The sequence below is a fragment of the Hordeum vulgare genome, chromosome 6H (genome assembly GCF_904849725.1).
Source record: "Hordeum vulgare subsp. vulgare chromosome 6H, MorexV3_pseudomolecules_assembly, whole genome shotgun sequence".
NCBI lineage: Eukaryota > Viridiplantae > Streptophyta > Magnoliopsida > Poales > Poaceae > Hordeum > Hordeum vulgare.
In genome coordinates, this window is record NC_058523.1 from 477,589,200 (window position 1) to 477,613,311 (window position 24,112).

At 45.4% G+C, this 24,112-nt stretch overlaps 2 protein-coding genes across 2 annotated transcripts; one reads left to right on the top strand and one right to left on the bottom strand.

Moving 5' to 3' along the window:
* The first annotated feature begins 16,933 nt into the window (after positions 1–16,933).
* LOC123404094 (PRELI domain containing protein 3A) lies at positions 16,934–17,900 on the top strand. The gene has a single exon (XM_045098020.1). It carries the CDS (start codon positions 17,121–17,123, stop codon positions 17,709–17,711), a length of 591 nt encoding a protein of 196 aa, XP_044953955.1. The 5' UTR covers positions 16,934–17,120; the 3' UTR covers positions 17,712–17,900.
* Positions 17,901–19,822: 1,922 nt separating this feature from the next.
* Positions 19,823–23,855, bottom strand: LOC123404093 (putative F-box/LRR-repeat protein 22). The gene is made up of 2 exons (XM_045098019.1): positions 23,070–23,855; positions 19,823–20,791 (listed from the first exon to the last, which is right to left on the bottom strand). The coding sequence occupies exons 1-2, from the start codon at positions 23,585–23,587 to the stop codon at positions 19,921–19,923; spliced, it is 1,389 nt and encodes a 462-aa protein (XP_044953954.1). The 5' UTR covers positions 23,588–23,855; the 3' UTR covers positions 19,823–19,920.
* Between the last annotated feature and the right edge of the window lie 257 nt (positions 23,856–24,112).

Genomic DNA, 24,112 nt, shown 5'->3' on the forward strand with positions numbered 1-24,112 from the left:
CTTGTCAAGGCATGCATCTTGTTGAAACTTCCATTAAGCGCTTTCGATCTATCTCCATAGATCTTTCATGCTCAACGTTCAAGTAGCGCAATCTAGGTACTCCTTTGAAAACTCCTTTCAAACAACCTTGTATGCTTTACAGAAATTCTACATTACTTCTGATCCACAATATGTCAACCACATATACTTATCAGAAATTCTATAGTGCTCCCACTCACTTCTTTGGAAATACAAGTTTCTCATAAACCTTGTACAAACCCAAAATCTTTGATCATCTCATCAAAGTGTATATTCCAACTCCGAGATGCTTGCACCAGTCCATTGAAGGATCGCTGGAGCTTGCATACTTGCTAGTATCTTTAGGATCGACAAAACCTCCTGGTTGTATCACATACAATGTTTCTCAAGGAAACCGTCGAGGAAACAATGTTTTGACATCCTATGTGCAATATTTCATAAATAATGCAGCAACTACTAACATAATTCTAACAGACTTTCAGCATCGCTACGAGTGAGAAAGTCTCATCATAGTCAACTGTTTGATCTTGTCGAAAACATCTTTGCGACAAGTCGAGCTTTTCTTAATAGTGACTAATCACCATCATCGTCTGTCTTCTTTTAAAGATCCACCTCTACTCAATAGTCTTATGACCATCAAGTAGTTCTTCCAAAGTCTACACTTTGTTTTCATACATGGATCCTCTCTCGGATTTTCATGGCTTCCAGCCATTTGTCGGAATCCGGGCCCACCATTGCTTTCTCCATAACTCGTAGGTTCACTGTTGCTCAACAACATGACCTCCAAGACAGGGTTACCGTACCACTCTGCAGTAGTACGCGACCTTGTCGACCTACGAGGCTTGTAGTAACTTGATCTGATGCTTGATGATCACCATCATCAGCTTCCACTTCAATTGGTGTAGGCGCCACAGGAACAACTTCCTGCGCCCTGCTACACACTGGTCAAAGTGATGGTTCAATAACCTCATCAAGTTCTACTACCCTCCCACTCAATTCTTTCGAGAGAAACCTTTCCTCGAGAAAGGATCCGTTTCTAGAAACAAACACTTTGCTTTCGGATCTGAGATAGGAGATGTACCCAACTGTTTTGGATATCCTATGAAGATGCATTTATCCGCTTTTGGGTTCGAGTTTATCAGACTGAAACTTTTTCACATAAGTGTCGAAGCCCCAAACTTTCAAGAAACGACAGTTTAGATTTCTCTAAACCTCAATCTATACTGTGTCATCTCAATGGAAATACGCGGTGCCCTATTTAAAGCGAGTGCGGTTGTCTCTAATGCATAACCCATAAACGATAGTGGTAATTCGATAAGAGACATCATAGTATGCACCATACCAAATAGTGTGTGGCTATGACGTTCAGACGCATCATCACACTATGATGTTCTAGGTGGCATGAACCGCGAAACAATTTCCACATTGTCTTAACTGCGTACCAAAACTCGTAACTCAGATATTCATTTCTATGATCATATCGTAGATAGTTCATCCTCTTGTTACGACGAACTTCACTCCGAAACAGAATTGAACTTTTCAATATTTCAGACTTGTGATTCATTAAGCAAATACTCAAGTATCTACTCAAATCGTCAGTGAAGTAAGAACATAATGATATCCACTGCGTGCCTCAGCACCCATTGGACTGCATACATCAGAATGTATCACTTCCAACAAGTTACTATCTTATTTCATCTCAATGAAAACAAGGCTTTGCTCATGTGGTATGATTTGCATGTCACTAGTGATTCGAAATTAGGTGAGTACAAAGATCCATCAGCATGGAGCCTCTTCATGCGATTTATACTAACATGACTCAAGCGGCAGTGCCACAAGTAAGTGGTACTATCATCATCAACTCGTATCTTTTGGCACCAATATCATGAACATGTGTAACACTACGATCGAGATTCAATAAACCATTGAAGGTGATTATTCAAGAAAATAGAGTAACCATTATTATCTTTAAATGAATAATCGTATTGCAATAAACACGATCCAATCATGTTCATGCTTAACGCAAACACCAAATAACAATTATTTAGGTTTAACACCAATCTCGATGGTAGAGGGAGCGTGCGACGTTTGATTATATCAACCTTGGAAACACTTCCAACACGTATCGTCACCTCGCCTTTAGCTAGTCTCCGTTTATGCCGCAGCTTTCATTTCGTGTTACTAATCACTTAGCAACCGAACCGGTATCCAATACCCTCATGCTACTAGGAGTACTAGTAAAGCACACATCAACATCATGTATATCTAATATACTTCTCTTGACTTTTGCCAGCCTTCTTATCTACCAAGTATCTAGAGTTGCTCCGCCTCAGTGACTGTTCCCCTCATTACAGAAGCACTTAGTCTCGGGTTTGGGTTTAATCTTGGGTCTCTTCATTAGTGCAGCAACTGTTTTGCCGTTTCACGAAGTATCCCTTCTAGCCCTTGCCTTTCTTGAAACTTAGTGGTTTTACAAACCATCAACTATTGATGCTCCTTCTTGATTTCTACTTTCGCAGTGTCAAACATCGCGAATTGCTCAAGGATCATTGTATGTATCCTTGATATGTTATAGTTCATCACGAAGCTCTCACAGCTTGGTGGCAGTGACTTTGGAGAACTATCACTATCTCATCTGGAAGATTAACTCCCACTTGATTCAAGCGATTGTCGTACTCAGACAATCTGAGCACATGCTCAACGATTGAGCCTTTCTCCTTTACTTTGTGGACAAAGAATCTTGTCGGAGGTCTCGTACCTCTTAACAAGGGAACAAGCATGAAATCACAATTTCATCTCTTTAGAACATCACTTATGTTCCGTGACGTTTTACAACGTTTTCGGCGCCTTGCTTCTAAGCCATTAAGTATTTTTGTACTGAACTATCGTGTAGTCATCAGAAACGTGTATGTCGGATGTTCACAGCATCCACAGACGACGCTCGAGGTGCAGCACACCGAGTGGTGCATTAAGGACATAAGCCTTCTGTGCAGCAACGAGGACAATCCTCGGTTTTACAGACTCAGTCTGCAAAGTTTGCTACTATCATCTTTCAACTAAATTTTCTCTAGGAACATATAAAAACAGTAGAGCTATAGCGCAAGCTACATCATAATTCGCAAAGACCATTAGACTATGTTCATGACAATTAGTTCAACTAATCATATTACTTAAGAACTCCCACTCAAAAAGTACATCTCTCTAGTCATTTGAGTGGTACATGATCCAAATCCACTATCTCAAGTCCGATCATCACGTGAGTCGAGAATAGTTTCAGTGGTAAGCATCTCTATGCTAATCATATCAACTATACGATTCATGCTCGACCTTTCGGTCTCATGTGTTCCGAGGCCATGTCTGCACATGCTAGGCTCGTCAAGCTTAACCCGAGTGTTCCGCGTGCGCAACTGTTTTGCACCCGTTGTATGTGAACGTTGAGTCTATCACACCCGATCATCACGTGGTGTCTCGAAACGACGAACTGTAGCAACGGTGCACAGTCGGGGAGAACACAATTTCGTCTTGAAATTTTAGTGAGAGATCACCTCATAATGCTACCGTCGTTCTAAGCAAAATAAGGTGCATAAAAGGATTAACATCACATGCAATTCATAAGTGACATGATATGGCCATCATCACGTGCTTCTTGATCTCCATCACTAAAGCACCGGCACGATCTTCTTGTCACCGGCGCCACACCATGATCATCCATCAACGTGTTGCCATCGGGGTTGTCGTGCTACTCATGCTATTACTACTAAAGCTACATCCTAGCAAAATAGTAAACGCATCTGCAAACACAAACGTTAGTATAAAGACAACCCTATGGCTCCTGCCGGTTGCCGTACCATCGACGTGCAAGTCGATATTTCTATTACAACATGATCATCTCATACATCCAATATATCACATCACATCGTTGGCCATATCACATCACAATCATACCCTGCAAAAACAAGTTAGACGTCCTCTAATTTTGCTGTTGCATGTTTTACGTGGTGACCATGGGTATCTAGTAGGATCGCATCTTACTTACGCAAACACCACAACGGAGATATATGAGTTGCTATTTAACCTTATCCAAGGACCTCCTCGGTCAAATCCGATTCAACTAAAGTTGGAGAAACCGACACTTGCCAGTCATCTTTGAGCAAAGGGGGTTACTCGTAACGATGAAACCAGTCTCTCGTAAGCGTACGAGTAATGTCGGTCCAAGCCGCTTCAATCCAACAATACCGCGGAATCAAGAAAAGACTAAGGAGGGCAGCAAAACGCACATCACCGCCCACAAAAACTTTTGTGTTCTACTCGAGAAGACATCTACGCATGAACCTAGCTCATGATGCCACTGTTGGGGAACGTCGCAAGGGAAACAAAAAATTTCCTACGCGCACGAACACCTATCATGGTGATGTCCATCTACGAGAGGGGATGAGTGATCTACGTACCCTTGTAGACCATACAGCAGAAGCGTTAGAGAACGCGGTTGATGTAGTGGAACGTCCTCACATCCCTCGATCCGCCCCGCGAACAATCCCGCGATCAGTCCCACGATCTAGTACCGAACGGACGGCACCTCCGCGTTCAGCACACGTACAACTCGACGATGATCTCGGCCTTCTTGATCCAGCAAGAGAGACGGAGAGGTAGAAGAGTTCTCCGGCAGCGTGACGGCGCTCCGGAGGTTGGTGATGACCTTGTCTCAGCAGGGCTCCGCCCGAGCTCCGCAGAAACGCGATCTAGAGGAAAAACCGTGGAGGTATGTGGTCGGGCTGCCATGGAAAAGTCGTCTCAAATCAGCCCTAAAACCTCCGTATATATAGGTGGGAGGGAGGGGGCCTTGCCTTGGGGCTCAAGGAGCCCCAAGGGGGTCGGCCGAGTCCAAGGGGGAGGACTCTCCCCCCCCCCCCCAAACCGAGTTGGACTTGGTTTGGTGGGAGGGAGTCCCCCTTCCTTCCCACCTCCTCCTTTTTTTTCTTTCTCTCTTGATTTTCTTCTCCTTGGCGCATAGGGCACTTGTGGGCTGTCCCACCAGCCCACTAAGGGCTGGTGTGTCTCCCCCAAGGCCTATGGGCTTCCCCGGGGTGGGTTGCCCCCCCCCCCCCCCCCGGTGAACTCCCGGAACCCATTCGTCATTCCCGGTACATTCCCGGTAACTCCGAAAACCTTCCGGTAATCAAATGAGGTCATCCTATATATCAATCTTCGTTTCCGGACCATTCCGGAAACCCTTGTGACGTCCGTGATCTCATCCGGGACTCCGAACAACATTCGGTAACCAACCATATAACTCAAATACGCATAAAACAACGTCGAACCTTAAGTGTGCAGACCCTGCGGGTTCGAGAACTATGTAGACATGACCCGAGAGACTCCTCGGTCAATATCCAATAGCGGGACCTGGATGCCCATATTGGATCCTACATATTCTACGAAGATCTTATCGTTTGAACCTCAGTGCCAAGGATTCATATAATCCCGTATGTCATTCCCTTTGTCCTTCGGTATGTTACTTGCCCGATATTCGATCGTCAGTATCCGCATACTTATTTCAATCTCGTTTACCGGCAAGTCTCTTTACTCGTTCCGTAATACAAGATCCCGCAACTTACACTAAGTCACATTGCTTGCAAGGCTTGTGTGTGATGTTGTATTACCGAGTGGGCCCCGAGATACCTCTCCGTTCACACGGAGTGACAAATCCCAGTCTTGATCCATACTAACTCACCTAACACCTTCGGAGATACCTGTAGAGCATCTTTATAGTCACCCAGTTACGTTGCGACGTTTGATACACACAAAGCATTCCTCCGGTGTCAGTGAGTTATATGATCTCATGGTCATAGGAATAAATACTTGACACGCAGAAAACAGTAGCAACAAAATGACACGATCAACATGCTACGTCTATTAGTTTGGGTCTAGTCCATCACATGATTCTCCTAATGATGTGATCCCGTTATCAAGTAACAACACTTGCTTATGGCCAGGAAACCTTGGCCATCTTTGATCAACGAGCTAGTCAACTAGAGGCTTACTAGGGACAGTGTTTTGTCTATGTATCCACACAAGTATTGCGTTTCCAATCAATACAATTATAGCATGGATAATAAACGATTATCATGAACAAAGAAATATAATAATAACTAATTTATTATTGCCTCTAGGGCATATTTCCCACAAGAGTTGTATATGATGCAACCAGAAGGTTTTGTCGACCCTAAGGGTGCTAACAAAGTGTGCAAGCTCCAACGCTCCATCTATGGGCTGGTGTAGGCATCTCGGAGTTGGAACATTCGCTTTAATGAGGTGATTAAAGCGTTTGGGTTCATACAAGTTTATGGAGAAGCATGTCTGTACAAGAAAGTGAGTGGGATCTCTGTAGCTTTCCTCATACTGCATGTGGATGACATATTATTGATGGGGAATAATATAGAGATGTTGGAGAGCATAAAGGCCTATTTGAACAAGAGCTTTTCAATGAAGGACCTTGGAGAAGCTGCATACATATTAGGCATCAAGATCTATAGAGATAGATCGAGACACCTCATAGGTTTTCGCAAAGTACATACCTTGACAAGATATTGAAGAAGTTCAATATGGAAAACTCAAAGAAAGGGTTCTTGCCAGTTTTGCAAGGTATGAGATTGAGTAAGACTCGGTCACCGACCATGGCAGCAGATAGAGAGAAGATGAGTACTGCCCCCTACGCTTCAGTTGTAGGCTCTCTAATGTATGCCATGTTGTGTACCAGACCTGATATAAACCTTGCCATAAGTTTGGTAGGGAGGTACCAAAGTGATCCCGATATGGAACACTGGACAGCGGTCAAGAATATCCTTAAGTACCTGAAGAGGACTAAGGAGATGTTTCTCGTTTATGGAGGTGACGAAGAGCTCGTCGTAAAGGGTTACGTCGACGCTAGCTTCGACACAGATCCGGATGACTCTAAGTCATAGACCGGATACGTATATGTTTTGAATGGTGGGGCAGTGAGCTGGTGCAGCAGCAAGCAAGAAGTCGTGGCAGCGTCTACATGTGAAGCGGAGTATATAGCTGCTTCAGAAGCGGCTCATGAAGGAATTTGGATGAAGGAGCTCATCACCGACCTTGGAGTGGTTCCAAGCGCGTCGGGTCCAATGACACTCTTCTGTGATAACACTGGGTCCATTGCCATTGCCAAGGAGCCTAGGTTTCACGGGAAGACCAAGCACATCAAACGCCGCTACAACTCCATCCAGGACCATGTCCAGAGTGGAGTAATAGATATTTGTAAAGTACACATGGATCTGAATATTGCAGACCCGTTGACTAAACCTCTTCCACGAGCAAAACATGATCAAAACCATAATGCTATGGGTGTTCGATACATCACAATGTAACTAGATTATTGACTCTAGTGCAACTCGGAGACTGTTGGAAATATGCCCTAGAGACAATAATAAAATGGTTATTATCATATTTCCTTGTTCATGATAATCGTCTATTGTTCATGCTATAATTGTATTAACAGGAAACAGTAATACATGTGTGAATAAATAGATCACAATGTGTCCCTAGCAAGCCTCTAGTTGGCTAGCTCGTTAGTCAATAGATGATCATGGTTTCCTGGTCATGGGCATTAGATGTCATTGATAACGGGATCACATCATTGGGAGAATAATGTGATGGACAAGACCCAATCCTAAGCATAGCACTAGATCATATTGTTCGTATGCTAAAGCTTTTCTAATGTCAAGTGTCTTTTCCTTCCACCGTGAGATTGTGCAACTCCCGGATACCGTAGGAGTGCTTTGGGTGTATCAAACGTCACAGCGTAACTGGGTGACTATAAAGGTGCACTACGGGTACCTCTGAAAGTGTTTGTTGGGTTGGTACGAATCGAGATCGGGATTTGTCACTCCACGTGACGGGGAGGTACCTCTGGGCCCACTCAGTAGAACATCATCATGAGCTCAATGTGACGAAGGAGTTAGTCACCCGATGACATGCTACGGAACGAGTAAAGAGACTTACCGGTAACGAGATTGAACAAGGTATAGGTATATTGACGCTCGAATCTCGGGCAAGTTCTATACCGACAGACAAAGGGAATTGTATATGGGATTGATTGAATCCTTGACATCGTGGTTCATCCGATGAGATCATCGTGGAGCAAGTGGGAGCCACCATGGGTATCCAGACCCCGCTGGTGGTTATTGGCCGGAGAGGTGTCTCGGTCATGTCTGCCTGTCTCCCGAACCCATAGGGTCTACACACTTAAGGTTCGATGACGCTAGGGTTATAGGGAATTCTTATACGAGGTTATTGGCCGGAAAGTTGTTCGGAGTCCCGGATGAGATCCCGGACGTCACGAGGAGCTCCAGAATGGTCCGGAGGTAAAGATTGATATATAGGATGGATGGTTTTGGACACCGAAAATGTTTCGGGCGTCACTGGTAGTGTACCGGGACCACCGGAAATGGTCTCGGGGGTCCACCGGGAGGGGCCACCAGCCCCAAGAGGTAGCGTGGGCCAAAAGAGGGAGGGAAACCAGCCCAAAGTGGGCTGGTGTGCCTCCCACAAAGAGGCCCAAGGCGCAGGAGGTGGAGAGGGGGGAAACCCTAGGCGCTGGTGGGCCTAAGGCTCACCTAGGGGTGCGCCACCCCCTCCCCCTACCCTGGCCGCTGCACCTCCCATCTGGGGGGCCTGCCGCACCACCTACTGTGGGAACCCTAGGGGTGGCACCCCCCCTCCCCTCCTCCTATATATAGTGGGGTTTTTGGGGCTGTTTTGGCACACGGTTTTCCCTCTCCCTCGGCGCAGCCCTGCCCCCCTCTTTCCTCCTCTCCCACGGTGCTTGGCGAAGCCCTGCCGGGAGACCTCGTCTCTCCATCAAAACCACGGCGTCGTGCTGCCGGAGATCTTCCCCAACCTCTCCCTCCTCCTTGTTGGATCAAGGTACGGGAGACGTCACCGGGCTGCACGTGTGTTGAACGCGGAGGTGCCGTGGTTCGGCACTAGATCGGAATCACACCGCGATCTGAATCACCGCGAGTACGACTCCATCAACCGCGTTCTAGCAACGCTTCCGCTTAGTGATCTTCTAAGGTATGAAGATGCACTCACCCCTCTCTCGTTGCTGGTCTCTCCATAGGAAGATCTGAATATGGCGTAGGAAAATTTTGAATTTATGCTACGTTACCCAACAAGTGATCACTCTAGCGCCCCTGGAATCCTTCAACTGTTGCCACCGGATAGATGCTTGCCCCTTTAGCTGGAATGTTGCAAATTTGATGAAATCCTCAGGACGAACATTGATGCACTAAAAATGCTTGTTCTTGTCGCGGATCCAATCCTCGGCATCAAACGGCTGGTCACAGGAAGTGAAAGTCTTCGGCTGATTCGACATGAACTGACTCAGATTAGCAAACTGATTGCCACCATGCTGGAAATTGCCTTGCTGCTGATTACCCCTCTCTTGCAACAACTGTAGCAGCATCTGAGTGTTTGCATTTGTAGAAACCATCACCGCTTGCCAAGCCTCAGCAGGAGGAGGCGGCGGAGGATTCTCCGGAGGAGGAGGTGGTGGCGGCACATCCTCACGCTCTGGATTCTGACGAGTTGGTGGAGCCATCCTGAAGACGGACAACACATTAGCCCACAGAATAAATTGAAGGAATTGCTGAATCAAAATGGCGGAATAACTGAACAGGAATATAGCAATTGCACTCGAACATAATAGTAAGAATGCTTCCTCAAAGTGACGGTCGACAAAATTCTGATTAAGACCACTTGCAAACAAGTATGAGCTAGAACTGCTCGAAACAAACATATGATCGAAATTTCATCCGATATCTTCGTGGATAAGATCGCATAAGCTCGAATTTACAGTAGCCATCTTGTGTAAGGTAGTGCACACGACTTACGAAGTATCCCCGAGTCGTAGCGAGCTACAAGGAATCTTTAAGACACAACGAGAACCGCTGTAAGACGACCGTGAACAAACATACCCACTGAACATCGAATCCCAACCTCACATCATGCATCTGTAGGAAGATTGTCCTATAAGTTACTACTTGATATCCCACCTATGAATTCCCGAAATATCTGGTCATGCAATCTGGTACACAGATACAAGGAGTAATATCACATAACTCCTATACTAACCCGTCACCTGTATCACATCCGTCAACACATAACCAGAGTCTCGGACCTTCATCTACAACAGACCCTCGTGATCACAAGGATACAAAGTATGGCAGTACTCCCGAACAATCTGCACCAGTACTGTGGACATCGGGGTTATCTCGCCACTACTAGTATTGAAGCAATTACGAACATCCTTCGTTCTTAGATACTCAGAAATCTGAATGATGGCGATGTGCGCAACAATCCCCTGGAGCTCAACTCCCCAGAAGAAATCAAGGCAGACAGGAGGCACCAAGACAGAACTCCGTCGCATCGAAATCATATAGATTTCAAAAATACCCGCGTGATCCTAAAAATTTTTTGAGCGAGAAGAGGAGTAGAATTAAGATTTCCTAAGTCGGGAACCTCACCAGAGCATGGAAGAGGAGAAAAAAGAATCCTACTCTCCGATATAACTAAGACTCAAAACATTTTTACTAGACTCGACTCGGTCAAGTACGATCACACAAAGGCTCCTATGGTCATAAGGCTCTGATTACCAACTTGTAACGACTAAGATGCGGTCCTTTCTGATTTGTGGAACGAGGCCCCGAATTGGAAAGAAGCGCATCTAAGCGTTTCGCAAGCATAGTAACATAGCACATACATAATAATAGAAGAATGACAATAAGGGATTCAACTGCCATCTCATAAATATATCTGAGTTATATCACGCATCCAAACAAGGTAGTTCCACTACGGACTACAAAACATGAGAAATGACTATGCTACCCTGCATGCTTGCCCACAATCACGACCACGCATCAGTCTTCTGGATAGTTCACGTACAGGCGGTCGTTTTCCTCATCGTACTGCCACGCCAGCTGCGTGTCGTCGGGATCACCTGTCTCGGGGGTACCTGAACCTGTTGGTGTTTTGAAGGAATCTGTGAGCCACAGGGACTCAGCAATCTATGACATCGGTGCCAGAACTAGTCAAGTTATTAGGTAAGGAAGGTAGAATATTTAGGTCGCAGCATCCTAAGCTTATATGGTGGCTAACTTACATAGAACATGATTTGAAGGTGGTCTATACTAGCGATCAATGATTAACTGATCACTAAGTGATCCTGAACACCTACTTACGTCAATCATAACCCCAGCGTGTTCCCGATCGAAGAGAGGTCTTCGAAGGGGACAGTCACGGTTACGCACACAGTTGGCAATTTTATTAGAGTTGTCTTTAAGTTATATATTACCGGATGTTAACAAATATTCCAAGTTGCCACATAACCGCCGACACGGCTTTCCGCAAGATTAAACCCTGCAGGGGTGCTCCAACTAGTCCATCACAAACGGTCACGGGCCGCAAAGTAATCCTCTATCACGAATCTCGTGATCTCGTCGGATTCCTTAGAGGAAAACCTCAACTCTGGGGAGAACCAAAGCTTCACCGGGATTCCTATGCGCAAGATATATCGCTAAGGTAATACAAGACTAGCAGGACCTCCCGACGTGTCGACGACCCTCATGAGAGCCGCGTATCTCAGTCTCAGGACACGCCGGATGAGCGATGGTTACCACGCCAAAACACCGAGTTGCCCCGGGGAGCGTAATAAGCTGCTTTGGGTTGGACCAACACTCATGAGGAGCACTGGCCCGGGTTGTTGATTAAATTCCTTGGGGTAGCTATTCTCTATGCAGATTATTATTAAGTGATTAGCAAATTAAAACCAATGTTGGGTCCTGCCAGACAAGTCTTAACACTACACGATTTATCGAGGGGGTCCCCATAACAACCCCGAACGTGTTAGGACCGATCAGTTATGGAATCAAACACTGGTAGCCGGTAACTATGGCGGCAATAACGGAACATAACACCCGACAAAAGGCTAGGCCTTCCGTTATTTACCAAGTATATAGGTGCATTAATTAAATAACAGATTTAACATAATGATATCAAGCTCATGTTAACACATGAGACAAAGCACCTGCAACTAACAACGCTAACATTAGTAGCTGAGCAAATCCTACTTAGCCATTCAAGATTTGCTAGGAAGGGATAAGTGTTTGGGTTTCATGGAAATATCAGGAGACAATTATTTCAGTGGTAGGCAGCGAGCATATGACAAAGGAAATGTAGTCTAGCATAACAAGTATAGAGATGGAATCAAGGTCATATCATCTTGCGTGTGATGTCCGCAGCTTGGAACTGCTCTTGTTCGTCCTGCCCGTACTCTCCCGGATCCACATACTTGTTCTCCGATCCCGGTGCTACCAACATAAAAACAACATCCAATGAACAACAACACCTCAAGATGCAACAAGCACACGATGCATGAGATGAATATGAACATGCATCTCTATTCTACTCACTAGCACAAGCATGAGAAGAAAATACAAGTTCCTGGACAGAACTGCACTCTAAGCTATCTTGACATGCATGAGGATGACATGAACAGATGCTTCACGTGAAAATGATGCAAAAGCATATAAAGAACATTACAAACGGAGCTACGGATCAACGGGATACAACGAAACAAGAAATGAAGTGCTACATGTCAAATACATCACAACACGCTCCAATGGCATAACTCTGGTGTTTCCAGGTTGCCAAGACATAGAACAAACCAACATGGATGGGGTTGTGCAAATAATATCACCACACCATCAACTATGCACTCACAAGCATCAAAACATCAAAACTATACAATCTGCCATAAACAACATCATAGCCTTTTGAGAGCTACATGCAAAGCACCTACAACCACCCAAATATGCCAAATAAGATATGTGGCAGAAGCTATTCAAAAGTACTACAAGCACAAGCAAAACGATAATGCAAAGGAGTTTCACACAGAAAGTTACACAGCTGCTAACTTGGCCAAAATATCAGTTTTCAGGGACTTGGTGAAAATTTCAGATTCTCGCTAGCTGTTTATGCTCTAAAGCATTTTGACAGCACCCAAAACAATATCTACATGACTCCAAATGGAATGAAAATTTACAGGGAGCTAGACAAACACAAAAGCTACAACTTCCCAGTTGAAAGCTAAGGCTGAATCACAACACATGGATCTCTACAAGCACAACAACAGGAGAAGAAAATATAAGTAGATTCTCAGACTCAGTGAAAATCACAGATTTTCACTAAACTGGAATTTCAGCTACATGCCTACTTTGACTAGGCACAACTTGCATATATGAGTTACTAAGCATGAAACAAAAGCAACAAGTGGTATAGGGGGTCACCCTCTAATGCCACAACAAGGAATCAACCTCTTGGGCTCACCTCAACTCATGGAACCAAGCTCCAAACATAGAACAAATCTGAAATATGTCATCTCCAGAAAGTATTCCAAAGGCAAAACTGACTTCACCAATGGATTCCTGGGATGATTCTACCCCAAAAACATATATAAAACATGGGCACTTGCATAAAACAATTGGGCACGAACTAGAAAAGAAAAACTACATGGAATCACATATAGTGAATAGTGCATCATCACATGTACTATTCACTAGAACAACACCTACACAAGCATATGCACACTCTCACAAATCCAATGGTGACATGAGGGTTTAGACCTCATGTATGTGTGCCATAGCACATCACCATTCCCACACACATACAACAAGCACAAGCCTAAAAGTCACCTACACATGTTAAATGGAATTCACTACTAACTTGCACTCACATAAGCACTTCTACACCTACACATGTAATCTTGCACATGAGCACATCAAAGCATATCATGCCATGACATGTGTGAGACATACACACATGAGCACACACACACACTCACATACACATGGGAAAACACCCACACATGCTTCTCACTTGCACAACATGGATACACCACCTACACATGTAATCTAGCAAACATATATATACATGCACCCCTACACATGATATATCTTCACATGCACACCTAGTGCAAACACACACACACACACATATGATTTAGAACCTCATGTGCACATATGCTCCAAAGCCCACAAATGCATCCATCTCAAACTAGCAACAAATGCTAAGAACACCTACTATTGGGAGCAAGAAAATTAATACTACAAGGTGCCAAGCCTACCTCATGCAAGTATGCAGCAAGAAAAGCAAAAAAAGTAAATAAATACAAAAAAAATAAAGGACAGGGGAGGAGTCGAACCCCAGACCCCTTGTATCTCCAACAACCTATTCGCCACTCTGCTACTGCATCTACACTTGACAGCGAAGGGAAGCCAGGTGGGATATGGTGCTACTGCAGCTACTGCAATTGTGCCGAAAAACATGTATTAAAAGGGGGCAAGCTCGGACTCGAACCCACGCCCTAGGCCAACACACACAACACCATGCACTGCAACCACTGGGATACGATACGGGGACTCGACTGAACAGAGGGGGTATACTAGGTATACTACCAGGCCTCCCTGCTCTGCTCTGAGCACAGAGAGACGCCGGCGGCAGGGACTCTCACCGGAGCAAGCTCTCTCTACTGACGCTACTGCCACACCCGCAGGGAAGGGGGAAGATCTACTACGCTACTGCTGCGAGGAAACCACTACGCTACTGCATCTAACCGAGCACACACGCTACACAGAACACATAGCAACACATGCAAGAACTCCTCTCGGGATAGAGGTGTGTGCCGACGATCTCTAGGCCGATCTACTCGAGGGGGAAGGGAGAGAAGAGCTAGCTCACCTAGGGAAGAAGAAGGGAACCGATCGGGAAGAAGGAGCGCCTCGAGTAGATATAGATGAACAGAAGAAGGCGTCTGCTGCAGACTGAAGCAGGGGAAGTAGACCGACAGGTGCACACCGTAGACGAGGATCTGCCCATCGGTGAGGTCGCTCCCCGGCCTCACCGAGGACGGGAATGGAGCGCGGGGTGCAGCCCCGAGCCGCTGGACATGGCGGCCGGCGCCGGAGACGACGGATGCAGGGTAGACGACGGCGGGGCTCTTCTTCTCTCTCTGCTAGATCGGCTACCGAACTTACCTTGGGGGAGGAAGAAGAGATGGGGAGAGTGACGGCGCAAGGAGGGGAAAGGAGGAACCCTAGGGAAGGGGCACGCACACCGAGGCTATATGGGGGGGCCTCGACGCCCGTGAGCCCTCACGGCACTCACTCTCTCTCGGTTGTGTGACGGAAAGCGTGCACCTGGGAGGAACGGCGTCAGGAAGGAGAAAGAGGGACGCGCAGGTGGGCTGCCACGCTGTGGAGAGGAGGAGTGGGCCTGCTAGTGGGAGGGAGCCCACTAGTAGCGCCAGATAGAGGAATAAAACTCCTGGAGTTTTATCCAATTTCAAATAACCTGAGAAGGCAAATAAAACACAGGCTAATATAATAAAATATAACCTATTTAATAAAAATAGAAAAGGAATTTTAGGAGCCTCTCAATATTTACAAAACATAATATGTTGGGTTGTTTTGTGAATATTTTGCACCTTTAAAACTTGGATCAAAACAGCACCTTCACTTGCTCACAAATCCCACAAAATATAATAAATCAAGGCCATTTTAAAAACAGGAAAGGATCAAGTGAAACTTGACCTTGAGATGAATTAGAGAGGGGGGGGGGAGTTTTCTAAAACCCTAGTGCAAACCAACATGGCTTCCTACTATCGCATGCACACTCCACACAAGCTAACACATCACATCACCACATCACATGGATCACGCCAACACATAAGATCACAAGGCATCAAACATAACACATGGAATGATATGGAATGCATGCATGCAAAGAAAGAATAAACAAGGTGACATCACATGAAATCATATGCATAGGATAGCTCTCATATCAATGACAAGTTGGACCCACATAGAGAAGGTTCCAAAAAGGGAAAGATACACTCTTGGGGCATTACAAGTTTGTCTTCAATAGAGTAGTCCACTGATGATAGATAACATCAGCTAGGTAGTTTTCATTTTCGTACATGTGGCCATTGATCTCAACACTAACCTTCAGACTGTTGCCTTCCGCAAGTCTTCCAAACATCAGAGATCGTTGAGGCATGTTGATATCATTGTGAGATCCGACCATGTCGAAGAAAGAGTGTCAGATGTCGTATTGCCCCTGCCAAGCAGAAGGGCAACTCTTTCACTGTCAGTGCATACAATCTATGCTATCAAGCATCCCCGTGAAGCCCCAACTCGCATCCATCTCCAACAGCTCGGCAATATCCGCAACATTTGGCTCTCTCAAGTACTCAGGGCCAAACACTACAATCACGGGCCTACAGAACCAGGCATCGCGGCGTTGTCGAAGGAGCTGACCGAGGGCACGGTGCCGAGGTGGTACTCGCGACAACGACACAGAAGTAGCTCCCGTGGCCCGGCGAGGAGGTGGGAAGGTGGCCTGATGAGGGGACGGTATGTGGGCGTGGAGCTGCTGGCAAGGGCACCCGCACTAGGCAGCGGCGACGAGGGAGCAATGACAGGGGGTGAAGGGGCTTGGTGTCGATGGGGAGAAAAAGAATGGGTAATGTACCACTAACCAGTGGGCCAGGGTAGGAGTAGCCGAGCGTCGCGCGCGTCCGTCTCGTGTGCACGCCGACGCAAACGAGGCTTAAATTTAAAAAAAAATAGATTGACACGCGAACGAAAAGCTAACACGTATCTATTTAGATCGACGCGCTGGATCTATTTTTATGTCTGTTTTAACTTCAACGAACACACGTACAAACAAAATGGATGGGGACGTTCGGAGGGCGTGAATATTCCATGGGCGTATTGTGTTCAAGAAAGCGGACTTCAAACTAGCCGCTTACGACGACACATGCCAGGACGAGAGAGCACGCAAGTGACACGCGGGACGGACCACCGCACCGCTCCCAGTTCCGGTTCCGGGTCCGCCTTCCTTCCTCTCCAATCCAGCTTCCGCCTTCCTTTCCCACCCCCCCTCGCCGCAAGTAAGAAATCGAACCGAATCGAATCGAGGAGCGAAATCCAAAACCCCGCGAGCCAGGCACCCACCCCGACCCCCCGGCCATGGTGGTCTACACCCAGGAGCACGTCTACCGGCACCCGTGGGACCGCGTGACGGCGGCGGCGTGGCGCAAGTTCACGGACCCGGCCTCCCGCACGGCGCTCTCCCACGTCGCCGACGTGCACACCCTGCAGCGCCGCGTCGACACGGACGCCGGCCGCCTCCACGCCGCGCGCTCCATCACCGTCCGCTCCCCGCCGCTCCCCTTCATCCTGCGCCGTCTCCTCCCGGCCGCCGCCGCCTCCCCCTCGGGCGCCGCCATCTGCCACTGCGTCGAGACCTCCGTCGTCGACGCCCCGCGCCGCGCCATGGACATCGTCGTCCGCAACGTCAGTCTCCGCGGCATCATCGAGGTGGAGGAGCGATCCACCTTCCGCCCCCACCCGGACCGCCCCGACGACTGGACGCAGTTCAGGCAGGAGACCACTATCCGCTGCCGCCCGCTCGCCAAGCTCGCCGCCGTCGCCGAGAAGGTCGAGACCCGCTGCGCCGAGAGGTTCCTGCAGAACAGCGCCAAGGGGAGGGAGGTCGTCGAGCGGATCTGCCGCTACCTCGAGGCCGAGGCGGCCGGCGCCGCGCCTTCCGCCGTCTGATCCGCACTGGTTTGCGCTCCCTCTCTCTTGGCCGTTCTGGATCTGATCGAATCCAAGGTTTCGCTCGATCTGTGCTGCGGGTGCAGACCCAGGCCTCGCGTCGAGGCCTCCTTTTGTTTTTTTAATTTAATTTTGTTTTGTATATGAGCTGAATCCTGAACGGAATAAAGCTTGTGAGCATAGACTTCATTGCTGTGTTGTAAGTGGAGAATTTTTAACTCTCTTTTGCGCATATTCTTGTTGAGCTACATTCTGATCTGCAACTCTGAAGCACCTGCATCTTATTGCGTTAATTTGAAAAATTGGATTAAATGTTAACCCAGCTGTTGTGATGGATTGATGGCCTCCTGTGAAGGGGCTATTCCATTCTATGACATGTTGGTTATTGAATATGGAAGATGGGCAACTATGTGATTTAACATAGATGTGTCTGTTTAGCTGATTATTGACTAAGCTAGATATGCTAGTGTGGAATTCATGATTGTCTGAATCATGTCCCTAACAGCAAATAAGCCTGCAGCTCCTCTTTTTTTTTTTTTTTTTTTTTTGGGTTGAGAAAACGCGTTTCATTGCATTGAAAAGAGAGAGTTTGGTACAATCCTCCCAGGAGGCAAATTACAGGGCAAGTACGCCTGCAGCTCCTTTGGATGCCTAAAAAGATTATGACAGTGGTTGATTCTTGTTATGACATGGATTGTTCTTCTGTTATTGGCCCAGTATATCGACATATTTCATGTCTGTTTTCATGGTGGATAAGCACTAAGTAGTTATGTTGAATTAGTTTAGTCGAACTCCTTGAGTCCTCCAAGTAAGAATTAAGACAGCTTGGAGTAATTTTAAATGCAGTTTGCGTTGAACAAAAAATTGAGTCTGCTTCTGTGAGAATGGTCTTTGTGCTGTTGTATTATTATTATGCTGTGTTTCTTTATCCCTGAACAAATCACTATATTCTGCCAAGATGCTGAATGTTTATAATTGGGGCATTAGAGTGACTTGAACTTTGTTGCATAGTTTTGTGGGAGGAGTGAAAATATAATGTGTTGTGAAATGTTTGGATCTCACCAATATTAAGGATTAAATTTAGCTCTCTTATATTCATATGCAGCTTCTACTTTCTTGTGATGATCAATTGTTAGTTTCACTTAATCGGTTTCAATGATACTTCAGATGATTTAATTCAGCATCTTGCAAAGCATAATCTCATGGTAGGGCATGGGCAACCACTTAGCTCAGAAAACACTCGAACCAGGAATGCTCGGTATGCATTTTTGTCGGCAGGAAATTGTGCATTGAGCCAATCTACTAGATTTTTGTTGTGCCTATGAATTTTGTTGCTTGGTTCTTAAATCTCGTATTTAGCTTTCTTTGCTTGATTTTGCTTCAACATTTATCTGTGCATACTACATTTGCACATAAGAACGGTTGATCTGAATTATGAACTGCGATGTTCAACAGTTGCTGAGATTGTTCATTATTGTGGGATGGAAACATTGTACAACCCGGTGATTATTGCATGCCACTGGGTTTACCGACAGCAGCCTCATATTTTAGTAAATCTGATGTGCTTTACTGCTGGTGACATATATCCTCGCTGGCGTAAATTCAGAGTGTTGCTTGGCTGTCTAAATGGTAATAGTTCTCCTTGGTTTTATTGTGCTCCAGTTTTGCTAAGACAGACCATCATGTTTCCTCACCGTGTTTCAAAATTTGTGAATTTAATATGTTGCTGTCGCTGAGGAGAAGTGCAGCTGCATATCTGTTCGATTTCTGATTCAGGCTGAGCTGGGTATACGGTTTGGATATAGCTTCGTTCCGTTGAGCCATTCCTTTATAATCTGTGAAACTTTATAATCTGTGAAAGAAGAGTTACGCCTCCAGAACCAACCTGACAGAGACATGTATGTATGTGACAGTTTTCATGGTTATTTACCTGAACTATTAGTAAGGTATACAAATTTGATCCATGAAATCAAACAAAGCATAACATGTACATCTACCGAAATGCAGCCGAAATTAATCACAGTGGGTGAAAAACTCTTATTCCAGAAGGGAAAGTTGGACAAGTGGATTGTGTTTTTCTTGCCTGTCTAATTTTTTCATGCAAATTCAAATGAACCATCGCTGACCTCTTTTATTTCTCTGATCTCTCTATACATTCTGGGCAATTCCAAATCAGAGAGGTGAACCACAACCAGATTCACCGCCAAAATCAGAGCAAGGAAGCGCCAGATATCAGACAGTGCAACAGATGGCCTGGCCTGGCTGGGGCACTTCCATCAGAACATCCAAATGTTGTGTACACCAGTCCTTCAGATCCTCCAGTACTCAAACTCGGCCTCCTCGGCATCGCTAAACAAGAGAGAATGGTCAGAGTCATCGGAGTCACAAGGCTCCACATTGAAAAACCGACAGTCGGGCTCTTCGCCATTGCTGCGACACCACCAATAACTATCCCGTGGAGAATGGCATCTACTAACAGGGCTGCCAGGCTCGAAATACTTGGAAGAATCATCGAATCCCGTGGAGAATGGCATCTACTAACAGGGCTGCCAGGCTCGAAATACTTGGAAGAATCATCGACGAAGTCATCACGGACGCCAGATGGAGAACGCACCCAGTCATCAGTTGGTGCATATGGAAACACCTTCTTGGTCTTGACACGGGCACACTTTGCTCGCATGCTGCTGTCCATGGTGATGCTGCAATAGCGTATGTCAAGGGACTCCAAGTGAGGGCAGCCGCCAAGGATGGCTGTCAACCCTTGGTTGTCGAGGCCGCTGTGATAAAGCTTCAGGGACCGTAGCTCATGCATCCCTGCGATTGCCAAGGCTTCACGGTTGTCGACGGGGTATAGGTCCCGTTCCCAATTATACCACGAATATCCTCTATCGTTGACATGTTTGAAGTGCTTCAGCCGTGGACAAGCGGCGGCAAGAATCTCGAAGACCCAGGTGTCATATCTCTCGCATTCACAAAGCTCGAACTCCTCCAACAGAGGGAACTTCTTTATTGCCTCTGCCAATCCTTTGCTGGTTACATTGCAGGACTTGGTAAGATGAAGGCTCTTCAGTAAAGGTGCCCTGCAAGGGTAACACGTGAATCTTAGTGGCTTGAAACATGTGTGTTTTCTACCTGTTTAAAATCTCTCCTTTTGGTTATTCACGAAATGAAGAAGCTAAACGTTCAGACGATAAAAGAGAACATGTCATCACTGTTTCAGAATTTCATTTGTTTAAAGTTCGTTCTTACGGAGTACTACAAGCCCCTAATTTATGGGAATTCTAACCCTCTAAGACACACATGATTTAAATCCATAAAAACAGAGAAACGATTTTGTCATTACACAATGTCAAGATGTTGTGTAAGCACAGTTCAAGGTTTTTTTGTTCCTTCTCCTATTTGGTGGTGAGAAAAAACTTAATGTATAGACATCAGGCAATGCATCTATATGTATACTACTCCCTCCATAAATAAATATAAGAGCGTTTATAGATCACTGAAACAGTGATCTAAACACTCTTATATTTCTTTACGGAGGGAGTACTACATAGTGTACAATTAACTTTAAATAACAACGCTGGATGAAGTCGTCGATCCAACGGTAGAGACGTGGGAAATCCTAGTGTTGCTGACCGTTGGATCTTCTCTTTACCACACCAAATCCTGCCACATGTAGCATCTAATCTCTTCGTTTCTAAATATAAGTCTTTTTAAAGATTTCAATACCGACTTCATATGGAGCAAAATGGATGAATCTTCGTTCTAAAGTATGTATGTATACATTCAAATGTATTTTTTAATGGAATCTTTAAAAAGACTAATATTTAGGAACCGAGGGTGTATAAGATTCTATGGTTGGGCTTATCCATATGAACATGTTGCACAAAACTTAAAAGTTAAAACACAGTTATACTTTGTTCTTGACTCCTAACTTCTTTTTGGATCGAAACTATCATTCATTTTCACTTGATGTTTTTTTCTATGTATTCAGGGCTACAAGCCTACAGATGTACTTTCTATGTAAAGAAATGTAAGAACGTTTAGACCACTACTTTAGTGATCTAACGCTCTTACATTCTTTTACCCAGGAAGTACCTTCATAAACCATATTTATTTTTGTGTATTGAGCAGTAGCCATTCTTGTCATTTATCTATTCAGAATAGCAACGAGTTATTCAAAAAGATGCCTAGAAAAAACACGCTCGATATATTTTACAACAGTTTTGCATCTTACACTTCACCCATGTGCCTCAGTTTTTTTTTTTCATTTTTCTGTTATACATCAAGAGCATCTTCAACAAACACACAAAAATTTCGCGTACTAAAATAGTTTTAGTGCGTCATTGTAGCAATTTTAGTGCGTCGGGACCAACATTGCTTTAGCAGATGCTCAAAAACATGCATCCAAAAAACGTACAGTGTAAACTGTGAAGCGCGCGTAATCCGTCGTCCAAAATGTGTTGCGCGTGATAGCGTTTTTCAACGCGTGCCTAAATTTTTTAAACGCGCGTACTGTTTTGCAGAGTCGGTTAGAGCTGTCTGGCGTCCAAAAAACAAATCTTTCAACGTGTGAAACAATTTTTGGGCGCCTGTTGAAGATGCTCTATGTTTATGTTTGGTTGTAGTTGGATTATCCGAGCTCTCACGTGCAATGAATTGCATGTACTATATAACTTACTATTCCCTCCGTTTTTAAATACTCCATCCGTCCCAAAATTCTTGTCTTAAATTTGTCTAGAAACAGATGTATCTAAATACTAATACATGACTAGATACATTCATATCTAAACAAATCAAAGACGAGAATTTTGGAACGGAAGGAGTGTAAGTCTTTGAAGAGTTTTCACTAAAAAACTAAATATGGATGTATATAGACATACTTTAAAAAATAGATTTATTTATTTTATTCTGTATGTAGTCATTTAGTGAAATCTTTAAAAAAAACTTATATTCCCTCCGTTCGAAATTAGTTGTCACCAAAATGGAAAGAAATAAATCTAAATATAAGACTTTTAAGATATTTCACTAGGTGTCTACATATGGAGCAAAATGAATGAATCTATACCCGAAAATATGTCTATATACATCCGTATGTAGTCCATTAATGAAACTCTTAGAAAGACTTATATTTAGGAACGGATGGAGTATAAAACTAAAATATGTCTAGATATATCCAACATGTCTAGATATATCCATTTATATGACGAGACCGAAGGAGTATTTAGGAACGGAGGGAGTAGTAGCAGTAATTTCAGAATACATTTTGTACCAAATCAAGGAAGGGCGGACAGCGAAATAGCCAGATAACCAGGAAGTAGAGGTGCGAGTTTGGGGATCATGAACAGGAAGGAATCTTACCGGTCGGCCAGGAAGAGGAGGAGGTTGTTGTCCAGGTCCTGCTGGCCGAAGAATTCTCGGCACTGCCCGGCGCTGGACCAAATGGAGAGCTGCGTCACCTTGTTGAGCCTAACCGTCTCCCGGAAGCGCCGGGAGCGGCCGCACATGTCGACGCGGCGCCACAGCTCGGGCTCGCACACGGCGTCGTGCCAGGAGCGGCACACCCTGGCCGGGCCGCCGAACATGAGCTCGACGTCGTCCAGCTTGTGGAGGACGTAGAGCATCACGTCCAGGGGCAGCTCCGCCCAGTTCCTCCACTTTGATCGTCGCCTCCGTCGGCTGCCCAGTCTCCGCCTCCCGCACCCGGGAGGCGCCGCCGGCGGCGGCGGAGGCGGTAGCAGTGGCATCGTGATGTGGATGGAGCTGTGCCGTTGACGACTTGTTTTATGGATCGGTTGCAACGGCAGTACGTAGCCAGGTCTCGTCTCGGGGCGCTTCTCACGGGATCTCTGTTTTCTTTTCTTCCTTTTTTTCATCATTGAAACATTCAAGTAATTTGAGAAAATTAAAAGAAGATTGCTGTGGAGTATGGTCCAAAGATGATCTTATTTTCATATATGCATGCCTACATCTTGCTCGACTCGATGAGCCATTGTTGATTTCAGTGATTACTTGTGTATAGCCTTGGCTTGGACATTTCCGTGCGCAAGCGCAAGAGGGGAACCCATCTGACCACATGCAAAACCAGCCCATAGTTAGTCTTTGGGACGGAGTGGAAGAAAAGACGGAGACTCTCGAACGAGGAAAAATATCCCTTAAAATTTTTTGACCCGGGAGCATAGATAGAAATGGTATATAGTCTTGCTCGATCAAGATCCTGAACATTAGAGTTCAGAATTCAGATCAAGCATTTACATTGACTTCTCGTAGAGTGAACAAATGCACTCTATCCAGATGCTAAATGATTATAATGTTGAAATTTGGAGGTGGGCCTTAGGCCCATTAGAGAATTTCAGAAAATCTACAAGGGCCCATGTAGGTGGTGGTATGGCAATGTGGTGGGA

Coding starts and splice junctions, on each gene's coding strand:
- LOC123404094 (XM_045098020.1), top strand. CDS start 17,121: ATGGTGGTCTACACCCAGGAGCACGTCTACCGGCACCCGTGGGACCGC.
- LOC123404093 (XM_045098019.1), bottom strand. CDS start 23,587: ATGATGAAAAAAAGGAAGAAAAGAAAACAGAGATCCCGTGAGAAGCGC. Junction 20,792..23,069: donor CTCCTCTTCCTGGCCGACCG/GTAAGATTCCTT, acceptor TTACCCTTGCAG/GGCACCTTTACTGAAGAGCC.